At 31.8% G+C, this 12,300-nt stretch overlaps 1 protein-coding gene across 2 annotated transcripts in view; it reads left to right on the plus strand.

Moving 5' to 3' along the window:
* The window catches only part of LOC126888090 (alpha-tocopherol transfer protein-like), a 75,537-nt gene that overhangs the window by 46,208 nt on the left and 17,029 nt on the right, over nucleotides 1-12,300 (plus strand). For both annotated transcript variants that reach the window (XM_050656113.1, XM_050656114.1), the window contains exons 4-5: nucleotides 9,478-9,588; nucleotides 9,758-9,860. In XM_050656113.1, the coding sequence (XP_050512070.1) occupies nucleotides 9,478-9,588; nucleotides 9,758-9,860 (214 nt within the window). The remainder of the gene's footprint in view (nucleotides 1-9,477; nucleotides 9,589-9,757; nucleotides 9,861-12,300) is intronic.

Raw genomic sequence — 12,300 nt, forward strand, 5'->3', positions numbered from 1 at the left:
ATGCATTTTTTATTCGCTTTTTTTAAACCAAGTTGAAAATATAGCTCATACTCTTTCATTTGACACCTGTGGAATGGTTCTAACATCATTTTTTCTGACTTATGTTATTGCAAAAAAATGCTCTCTGGGATAAAGAATTTGAATAAAATTTAAACAATTAAATAAATCGCTTTGAAATTTTTATCACATATTAAGCACCAAAGAACCCTTATATGATAAAAATTTCAAAGCTATACACTAATTTTTATAATAGATATTGCGAAATTAATATTTTTTGCAATTCCGACCTTTTTTCGCAATTATATTAACAATAAATGAGCATATCAAACTTTGTAATGCGTCATTTTAAAGCTTTTTCCATAAGCTCAAAGATATTTGTACTAAAAAAACCATAAGTGTCACTGTTTTCCATTGACTTGAAAAAAAAATGAAAAATGCCATTTTTTGACACTTAATTGTTTATAAAGAAAAATGGCCGCCAGATCCTACGCAGGAAATAGTTGCAGTTTGCTCTTATAGGTATTACCTGTCGAAAAAACGCTTCAGTACCCTGGCTGCTCGAGTGTCATGGAAATAACCTTATTACCCTGGACTATATCTACTTATTGTGCGTGACTGAATCTCTCGCTTGCTAGCGGCTATAAAAATTGACCTATTTTTTAAGTACATACTACATCTGGAATTTTGTAACAAATTTTTATTAAAACTACAGCGGAATTATAGCCGCGGAAATAAAATAAAAATCTTATTACCAGAGTCAGGCAAATATGCAATAGTGCATATGCATATGCATTTGCATATTTTTGTATTTTCTTTTGAATTTTGCATATACTGGTATATTTAAAAATAAAGTGCATATAATAGGTTTTCAAAGTGAATTTATTTGTTTATTCATGGTTCGAATACCTTCGTATTTTACCCGATATTTCTGTCTGGATCAAGGAATCCAGAATTAGTCATTGATATGGGAAAATTATTATGCTTAGCATGCAGTAAGTAAATACAAAGTAAAACTAAATATTTCAAATTGCATAAAAATAATCAGAAAACCAAAAAATATACATTTTAATTAAAAATGCTTTAAATAACCCCGAACTAAAAATTATTTAGTTTACTGTAGGAATCTTTTTGCATATTCCATGCGAAAAAAAATTCCAAATAGTCCATAGACCTGGATCCCGCGTACCAAAAAAAAGTTGATTAATAGCAAGCTGAAAATTTGTTAATAGCTTATCGGTGTCTAGTCGGACAAACTTTGATGTACTGGAACACTGGATCAGGGGAAGTTTTAATTGTGGAACAGTTTAAACATTTGGAACGTCAGATTACGAAATCATTCCATGTATTTTGTCGGGCAGAACATCCAATTGATTTGTTACCCTTTCATTACACTCTTAAGCAAAAATCAGACTGCTATTACTAACCAACATGATTCTTGTCATTTGATATGTTCTTCGTGTTCCACTGATTAAAATGCTCAGTTGGTGATAAACACCCGTCTGATTCTTGCACGAGAGTTTAATGAAATGGTAACAAATCAATTGTAAGTTCTGTCCGAAAAAAAAACATGGAACGTTTTCGTAATCTGACGTTCCAAGTTTTTAAACTGTTCCACAATTAAAGCTTCCCCTGTTCCAATGTTCCCGTACATTAAAGTTTGTCCGACTAGACACCGGTAAGCTATTAACAAATTTTCAGCTTGCTATTAATCAACTTTTTTTTGGTACGCGGGATCCAGGTCTACCAGCATTGCAAAATTGCTTTACACACTGGTAAAAAAAATTAGAATTGGGAGAGAAAAAGCAAGATTCGATATCTAGGTGCTCAAAATCAACTAATCGGAAATCAAGTGAGCAAGAGACATTTATTTAACCATGATTGGTTCGAAGCATTGTTAAGCTAAAATATAACTTTGTCCAAATTATCAAACGAAAATTTGCGAATGTTTCTTGGAAAATACTGCAAATGGAATAATTCCAAATGAAAGAAGCTTAATAATAAACGAGGTCGATTCTGTAGGTATATTCTGCGGTACTGAATAAATAAAATTAGATATTGGAGACAATTATTTTTATGTAAGTATGTGTGGATGAAACAATTGATTCTTCTGGACGTTATAACGCACATTTATTAATCGGATCTCTTAAAAATGAGCAAGCTTGTATGTCGCATTTAATTGCTTCCAAGCAGTTGAATAAAACCAACGCGCTAGGTAACAGTTTTAAGGTTTTTTCAAGACAGTTTAGCAATTTTTTTCTTCCTTTAGCTGTTCCCAACGAAAATGTTTTCTTTCTCTTTCATATGCTGCACCTTACATGCTTAAAGTAGGAAACAATTTGAAAGAAAAATTTATCCACGTTTAGTACATACAACTTGCCTAGAACATGGTTTAAATGAGGTAGCAGAAGAAATTAGAAATAAAATATGAAAAAAATATTTCTTAAAGCACCTATAAGATATCAGTTGTATAAAGCACATTTGCCGAATCTTCCTCTTCCACTAAAACCTATTGTTACTAGATGAGAACATGATTAGAGGCTGCAATGTTTTATGCACAAATTTTTGCTGAATTGAAGCCAGTAGATTTTTCCGAATCACTTATACTTTTTAAAGAATTGGTGAAAAATAAAATAGTACCACAGCAACTTTCATACTTAAAATATTATGTACATACATGCATATTTGACACAAATAATACATGCATACACATGCATATTTGACATAAATAAATGCATATACATACATATTTGACACAAATAATATGCATATATATGCGCATATATCTTCCTTTTCAGCCTGCATATTTGCCTGACTTTGCTTATTACTAATTACAACAGAAACAATACAATCTATCTGATTGTGGGAAAATGAAAAATTTGCCATTTATGTCCAGAAAATAGCAAAAGAGGCACAAAATAATTCTGCCTGAAATACATAAAAACTATATTCTTCATTGCACAAAACCAACATTCAAAAAAAATATTAATAACACGATATGTACAAACACCATATCTTCCCTTAAAAGAACCTACGATAATATAAGTAGTTCATCATTATCATCAATGGAGTTACAACTCTTCTTGAGTCTTTACCGCGTTTACTATTGTCTTCCATGTTGGTCGGTCTGGTGCCACTATTTCCCATTGTCTCACTCCCATGTTCTCCAGATCTTCTCTGACTGCGTATTTCCACCTTTTTCTAGTCCATCCTACAGATCTTCTCCCATCTTGCCTTTCAAAAACAAAACGTATATTAAGGCGATTGTCGTTACTGCGTATCACATCCCTGCCCATCTCAGTCTATTGGCTTTGATATAATATTTGACCAGGTTTTTCTTTCCGAAGAGAGACTCTCAACTCGTTGTTGTGTCTGCGCCTCCATCTGTCTGTCACTTTGTCTCTGTAAGGGACATATTATCATTTGAAGAATTTCACGTTCCCACACTATACTAGCCATTATTTGTTTACTTCCCGTTCCTTCTCTAAATATAATATAATAGCCCAGTCGGGATAGCATTTGACCTTGCATTACGAGCTGCCCCAAGTTTTATTTTTCTAATCCTTAGGGGGGTCAATGGTAGGGTAATTATAAAATATCGACCGAATTCCGCCGTTGTGTCATCCGCCATCTTGATTTTAAACGATAACTGTTTTTGCTCAATATCTCAGCCATTTTTAACTTTTCGACAAAAATTATACCAACTAAAATTGTTGAAAATATGATTTTCTATAATTTTGTTTATTACAATATTTTTCGTGCGGTCGATATTTTCTGAGTTTTGGCGTAAAATAGTGATAGTTAGAGCATAATTATTGAACGACTATTGAAACGACTAACACGTTTAATATTAGTTTTACAACAAAAATATACCTATAAAAACATGAAGAAAATTAAATTTTATACACTTTTGATTTCTTTCGTTTTTTTTTGGTAAAATTAATATTTTAGTACGTATGCGGTAAAGGCGCGAGCGTAAGACCTGATTGATTTTATAGCAATTGTTTTTGTTCAATATCTACGCCATTTTCAACTTTTAGACAAAAATGGCCAGAACCAAAATTGTTGCAAATATGATTTTTTTCGTGCGGTTGATATTTTTTAAGTTAAGCGGGAAAATAGTAAAAAGGGGTGGGGGGAGAATAATTTTTGAATTGAATCTTGTTTCTGAACTGCGCCAAATTTTTTAATTCTATCCTTTGGGGGAGGTCAATAGTAATGCAAATTTAAAATCGCGACTGAATTCCGCTGTTGCGTTAGCCGCTCAATTGATTTTAAAGGAGTACAGTTGTTGCTTAATATCTCCGCCATTTTCATTTTTTCGACAAAAATGGTAGGAACTAAAATTGTTGGAAATGCAATTTCCTGCAATTTCTTGTTTTCCATAATTTTTTTATGCGATCAATATTTTCCGAGTTAAGGGCAAAGTAGCGGAACTGGAGGGGACGCATAATTATTGAATTGTCTTATTTATTATTAACTTTACAAGATAATTTTACATAAACAAAAATGAAGAGAACTATATTTTATACAATTTTTGAAACTTCCAATGAAACACCAACCAAACTACATGAGACACAAGTAAATAATAACTTATATGCATTAAGTTCACTTAATTTTATTAACTAGCGGGTTTATTGGTTGTATTTTTCTGTCGATCTTTTAAGTTTCATGTTAGCTGATATATTTGTTATATTTCAACATTTTTTTTTAAATGTTGGACCCTGTTGGTTTGAATTTTTCCATTCCCCCTCCTAGATCCGCCACTGGTTCTCTCGAAAGATTCTAAGAAATCACAATTGCAACAGTTTCAGTCCTTACACTTTTTGTCAAAAAGTTGAAAATGGCCGAGATATTAAACAAAAAAAATTGCTGTAAAACCATACGGTTCCTACTCTCGCGATTTTACCGCATACGTACTACCTTAAATATTGATTTTAGCAAAATTTTATCACGAAAAAATTGTAACCAATGAAATTATAGAAAATCATATTTTCAACAATTTTAGTTCTTATAATTTTTGTCCAAAAGGTGAAAATGGCGGAGGTGTTGAGCAAAAACGGTTCTCGTTTAAAATCAAGATGGCGGCTAACGTATCGGCGGCATTAAATGCAGTGGCGGCCCGTCGTGAGGTAGTGCCATAGAGCCATGGCACTACCTTGCTAACTATGCAGAAACATCTTTTTTATCTTCAAAACTTTTTAATTCCTGTTAATTTTTTGTGTCTATTTCTTTTGATCTTCATAAATTTTATAAAATATGGCAACTATGGGCGTAATACAATCCCTGCCGACAGCGGAGATTATTCGACAGGAGAATCTCCTTCTTGCCAAAGGTCAGTACTGGCACGACTAAAGAGAGAAAGATTTTACGAGCATTCTATGTAAGTGACAGAGAAAAAGCTATATTGGACTATTAGTATACCTTAAATTGAGAATCTCTGTGCCGGGCACGAGGTGGAGTTTCTTTACGTGCTGGTTTGTCGCTTTTATTATGTATATTTTCTGTTAAAAGGTTTTTGTATTTATAATTAAACTTTTAGTGCATCATGATCTTGGGTGTAGTATAAATAATATTTTGATTATTTCTTAAGTTTAGTTTATTAATTGACAATGAAGAATACTATTTTAAATTTTTAAGAATATTTTTTTTAAATGTTTAAAAAAAACTACAAATGTTATAAGGTTTTGTGGAGCTTTCGAGTTAGCTTTAAGAGGTCACGACGAAAAAGAAAATTCAGAAAATAGAGGCATATTTAAGGAGCTGGTCAATTTTACCGCCGAATTAGACAACGACTTAAATGTTCATATTATTCAAAGTACCAGATCTTTCTAAGGTCTACCTTCTCCGGACATTAATGCCTGGTTGCACCAACAGATTTTAAGCTCCAGCTTAGCTAATCTCTACTTATAAATAGGGCCTCCTTGAGTATCACTTACGTTGCACCATAATTTTAGATTCTTACCTTATTATCAATTATATCTATTATTATATTATGGTATTCTTATTGTAACATATTATAATTATATTATATTAATTCTTATGATATTCTCGACTTAAGCTTAAGATCTGTTGGTGCAACCGGGCATTAGTTGCTTCTAATTTATTTATGTCGGAGAAGTTTTTGCTTATAAGCATCAGTTCTCCGAATCATTTCATAATGAAACATGGAGACAATTTTAATTTTTAAGCAAAACTCGATTTTAAACTGAATTAGAAGTAGGTACTGTATTATCGGTTTTACTATTATCGGTATTACTATCGGTTTTATTGTAGAGGGAAGACTTAAAATCACATTTGAAGAAACTATTAAATTTTAAGTATTTTAGTTACCATTTCTATATCAACATCTGAAGCAGAACGCTGTTTTTCGATGTTAAAACATAGTGCTTTAGGTATGCTATCTGCAGAAAAGCATTTTGTAAATTGTATTGATAATTTTAATAATAAAGTCATTGAAAACTTTGCAACCAAAAAATAGAAGAATCAGCTTCATATATCGTAAACTTTAAAAGTGACATTACAAAAATTTGTGCATGTGTGTGAATAATGAAATAGTATTATTATTATAAATTGGTAAATAGAGACTAAATCGTAATAACAATCTTCAAGCACTATCAGCAGTAATTGCTGGTGGTAGGTTAAGAGGTTTTTATTATTAATTAATTTACGGAACTGTTTTGATCAATGTTTGACAATTGCTTGGTACCTCAGATCAATAAACATAAGATGCATAAGATAAAAGTATCCGCGCATATATTTTTTTAGTTTTTGTTGTAAGTATACCTTTTTTGACAATATCGTGAATCCGTCACTAAAAATTTTGGCGGCTGCCCGAGTTCTGGCACTACCTTCTTAAAGTGATACGAGCCGCCACTGATTCAATGGATATTTTAAATTTGCACTACTATTGACCCTCTTCCTAAAGATTAGAAAAATAAAATTTGTGGCAGCTCGTAATGCATGGTTAGGCCTGTTATTCGTCTAACCCGACTGGACTATAAGTAATATATAATACAACTTGAGAATAAGTTGAGAATTTCTAATCCAAGCGATGACACATGTAAAATAGTCAAAAAACTAATAATAATATTGTTGAAGGACACACTAAAACTGGAAATTAACATATGGATACAAAACGAAATAATAGAAAAAATCGATGTGAAAAGAAAAAACCAGAGGGAGATACCTTATTATGCATACTATTTAAGGTTACACTTAAGAAAATAATAAGAGACTGGGCTTGAAAATCAATGAGTCTAAAAACAAGCATACATGCATGCAATTAAAACAACAAGTACAAGAAACATGATATCTGAATCCATTCACATTTGGATCTGAAAGCTAGACACTCAAATTGAAGAAATAAAGTCAGCTACCTTTGAAAGAAAAATTTTAAGACGCATGATGTACAAAGGCTTAAACTAAAATATAATGGGGCAAAGAATTTGGGAATTATACAAAATCTCAATTTTAAATATGAAAATTGGAAAAGCCAAGTAAAAAATAGATCAGAATGAAGGTGAATTCTTGAACAAAGTCCCAAAAAGAGTTGTTTCTGAAACGTACAAACATATTTGTGTAACACTATTTAATTCAAATTTTGTACTATACCTATTAGACTAGTAAGGATCTGCGAAAAAACCTCTATTTTTGGATGTGAGCGGTGGCATTCGGATTTGTACAGATAAAGTTAGGTGACACCTTCAGTAATAATAATTGACTTATGCTCCTTCTCAAATATGACCGGAACATTAATAAAAAAATTAAAATATTTAAAAATTTCGAAAAACATCGATTTTTTTCTACTTTCTTTGCTTATAACTTTAAAACGATTCGTTTTGGAACAAAGTCGTAAAGAAATAAAATAAAGATAAATGAATTTTGTATGATATACGACTGGCAAAAAATGTCTTAAGGTATTACCTTTTCTGCAATATAGCAATAAATACAAAATAAGGGGGCAAAATAAGTCTGTTGTTATTCAATATTTTTTAACCACTTTGGTGGCACTTAGAACCTTAGTAATTCACTTGGGAAATTCTTTGTAATATACTTAAATCGTATACCAAATTTCATTAAAATCGACCTAATAAATTTTGCATAATAAATTTGCAATCTAAATGTTTTTAAAAAAGTTCAAATTTTTTAAAATCTTTCTGAACAAAAAGTAGACCATTTAGAAGTTGGCTAATTTTTTTACATATAAAGAGGTACTCTACCTATCTAACATACTTTACAGAATTAAAATCGGATTATTTAAGTGGCCCCAGCAATGTTTAAATTTATAAACAATTTTTTGGCTTATAAACAAATAGCTTTGTTTAATAATAAAAAAATTGATTTTTAGCAATGCAAATAATTAAAACCGGTATAATTTGACTTAACCTTTCAAATGCTATCAGCAGAATTCGAATTCAAACATTTCGCAACTTCTCGATTTTTTGAAAGTTCCACCGCGTTTATCTCGAAAACTATGCTTCCTACGAAAAAACTTGTAGGAACATTTTTTGCTTAGAATTACCCAAGATATACAAAAAAATGTTTTATTTTGCGAAAAATCGATTTTATGTAATTCCTCAAGTTCTTTGTTTATATCAATCTTATAGACATCCGGATCAACAGTTACCCAAAAAATTCGTGTGCTACGGGTCAAAATACATAAAAAAACTTGGTTAAATCCGTCTAAATAAAGGAGCCTGTAGCAACCCCTCCTGGCCATAGCACTAATTTGTTTATAAGCCAAAAAATTGTTTATAACTTTAAAACGTTGCTGAGGCTGCTTAAATAATCCGATTTCAATTCTGTAAAGTGCATTAGATAGGTGGAGTACTTCTTTATATGTAAAAAAATGACAAATCTTTCTATGTTCTAGTTTTTGCTGTGCAAGATTTTAAAAATTTTTAATTTTTTAAAAAAAGTTTAGATTGCAAAATAATATGCAAAATCTAGTAAGTCAATTTTAATGAAATTTGGTGTACGGTTTTAGCACATTACAAAAATTCTCTAAGCGAATTAGGAAAGTTCCAAGTGTAACCTAAGTGATAGAAAATCATTGAATAAAGACAGGCTTGTTTTGCCCCCTTATTTTATATTTATTGCTTTTTGAAGCAAGGATGATAAATTAAGACAATTTAACCAATCGTATCTGATAGAAAATTTAATTATCTTTGTTTTACTCTTATAGGACTTTGTTCTAAAATGAATAGTTTTTAAGTTATAAGCAAAGAAAGTAGAAAAAAAAAACGAAATTTTTTGAAATTTTTAAATATTTAATTTTTTTTATTAATGTTCCGGGCATATTTGAGAAGGAGCATAAATAAATTATTATTAACGAAGTTATCACCTAACCTTATCCGCAAAAATCTGAATGCCACCTCTCACATCCACCTAAAAACAGATCCTTACTGGTCTATATATCTTTTTAAAAATATAACCTATGTTTGTATACTATATCGTTATATTCAGTTCTCCTTTTAGGAATTATGGGCTAGTGATATGAAAGAAATGCACATAATTAATGCTCCAAATTATGCTGAGTCATTAATAACCCTTTATCGAAAATATCTGCACAAAGGACTAAGGGAGAAGGTAGGCACATTTTTATTTGTCACATTTGAAAAATAATTAGAGACACATCTTCGTTTTTCTTAACGCTGCAATGCTATTTTTTCAACCAAGCAAACAGCTGGAAAACCATTTTTTATTCTATAAATTCCTATTGTTATTGTAATAATTAATATAAAAAAATGTCTTTTAGATATACGTACACAAAGCCATAGAAGATTTGTTCAAATATATACCACAAGAAATATTGCCTAGGGAGTATGGTGGCAAAGAAAAACCTCTGTTTGAATTATCAAGTAAGTTTAGACAACTATTAAGAAAAAACTCTATGGCCGAACCACCAACTAAATTTTGCAATCGTGGCTTTTTCCTATTAGTCTAATGGAAAAGTCATAAGATACGATATATAGGTGAGCGGTACACCCCTAATTTGAGGCTTTGAAATCGAAAAAGCGGCCATAACAGGTGAATGGCATATTTTGGTCATTATTTATATTTTCCAGGTCGCTGAATCCGAATATGAAGTATATTTTTGTCCAGAATTGGTGGAACATGTTCAAAAATAAAATTTTATGCAAAAATGCGAAAAATCGATTTTGATCATAGGTCGAATAGGTCACATCTAATGTAACTAATCTGTCTTACGACTTAAATTAGTACGAATTCGTACGAATAAAGTTTCGTACGAACCCGTATCCAATATAACCACCGCCTATGAGTGTTGGTGCATTGTGTATTGAAAAAAATTATCCTTGAGAAAATATTTTACTATTAATAAGTAATTTATAACCACATCATCATCGTCATCATCATTCAACCCGGATCTATCCACTGCTGGATATAGGTCTCTCTCAGTCTTCTCCATGCATTTATGTCCTGTGTTGTCTGCATTAAGTTTCTGTCGATCTGTTTGATGTCATCAGACCATCTGGTTGGCGGACGACCTCTACTTCGATATGCATCTTGTCTTGGTCTCCAGTTTATTATTCGCTGTGTCCATCTGTTATCCGACATTCTAGCTGTGTCCAGCCCAGTTCCACTTTAGGGTCATAATTGTTTCTATGGCATCCGTCACTCCTGTTTTCCATCTTATCTCCCTGTTCGTAATTCGAACGTAATCCCGACGAGAAATGCCTAACATTGAGCGTTCCATGGCTCTTTGGGTAACACAAATTTTATTTCTTACTTTCTTGGTTAATGTTAAAGTTTCTGCACCATAGGTAGGTACTGGCAACACACATTGATCAAATACTGTTCTTTTGAGACACATAGGTAGTTCTGACTTAAGGACATAGCTCAGCTTTCCGAATGCCACCCAAGTGAGTCCTATGCGGCGGCTTAGTTCGCACGTTTGATTATCTCTTCCTATGCGTATGTCGTGCCCTAAGTACCTACTTATAAGAAGTGGTTTCTTCAATAGGCATGCCATTTACTGAAATCTTTCCGCTTAACACAAGATTTGTCATGATTTGCGTTTTTGTATGGTTGTTTTTTAATCCAACTTGTAAGGAGGCTAGGTATAGTTTCTCCAGTTGCGATACTGCATCATCGATGCTGTCAGCAAAAAGAACAATATCGTCAGCGAATATCAAATGACTAAGTATTTCTCCGTTGATATTAATTCCTTTTTCTCTCAGATTTGCGTTGTTAAACATATGCTCTAATAAAGGTGTAAACAATTTTGGCGAAATTGTGTCTCCCTGTCGCACTCCTTGTTTTATTTTAAATGCGTTGGTCTTCTTATCTGCCAGTTTCACGCTTGCTGTCGCATTTTGATATATGTATTTAATCATGTTTATATAACGATGATCTATACGACACTCTGTTAAGGCTTTTAATATTTTTTGATGACTTATGGTGTCAAAAACTTTTTCGTAGTCAACAAATATTAGGACTAATGACTTGTTATATTCAACACTCTTTTCTATTAAGTTCTTAATTACTTGTTAATAATTTATAACCACACAATCTTATAAATGCCGTAAATAAATTATACCAGCCTTTTTTCAACACCAGTTTTCTGTCGGCAACGGTAACTACCAAAACCTGAAGCGAAACAGGTCGTTTTTTTTTATAAACAAATGGTGATTAAAAATGGAATTTGATATTACTAATAATGGCGATGAATTATCGTAATCTACGTCACAACCACCTTTATCTTACTCAGCTATAGCCAGTAAACAGCAAGAACCAATCTATCCATCCGAAATACAAGCAATAGTCTTTAATTCTCTTAATAATGTTAAATTTGAAGATTACTTGTTAGCAGTCGGTTCTTTTATTAGTCAAAAATATATTCTTTTTTCATCAAGAATCACAAACAATCGTATCTGTATTTATTTGTCAACCAAACAAGTCATAGATGAATTTTTTCAAACAGTGGAGGTTTCATCACTGTGAACAATACACATATTCAATTTCATAGAATAATTATTACTCCAAGTGAAAGACTCCTAATACCCAATGTATCTCTTACTATCCTGCATAAGATAATAGAGAAATAATTTTTAATTTTAGGGCTAAAACTAACTCCATAAATGCCATTTTTTGCGAATAGGAACCACCCATCCTGAATAAAAACATGGACTTAGTTTCCGTCGACATATTTACATAATCTCCATCCACAATCCCAATTCCCGATTCCATTGTAATAACTTATGACCAGACTAATATTAGAATTTTTTTGACACTAAACAACGTATGTTTCCATTGTAAACAACGCATGTCCAGTAGTTG

Source organism: Diabrotica virgifera, chromosome 7 (genome assembly GCF_917563875.1).
Source record: "Diabrotica virgifera virgifera chromosome 7, PGI_DIABVI_V3a".
In the NCBI taxonomy this organism is placed as follows: Eukaryota; Metazoa; Arthropoda; class Insecta; order Coleoptera; family Chrysomelidae; genus Diabrotica; species Diabrotica virgifera.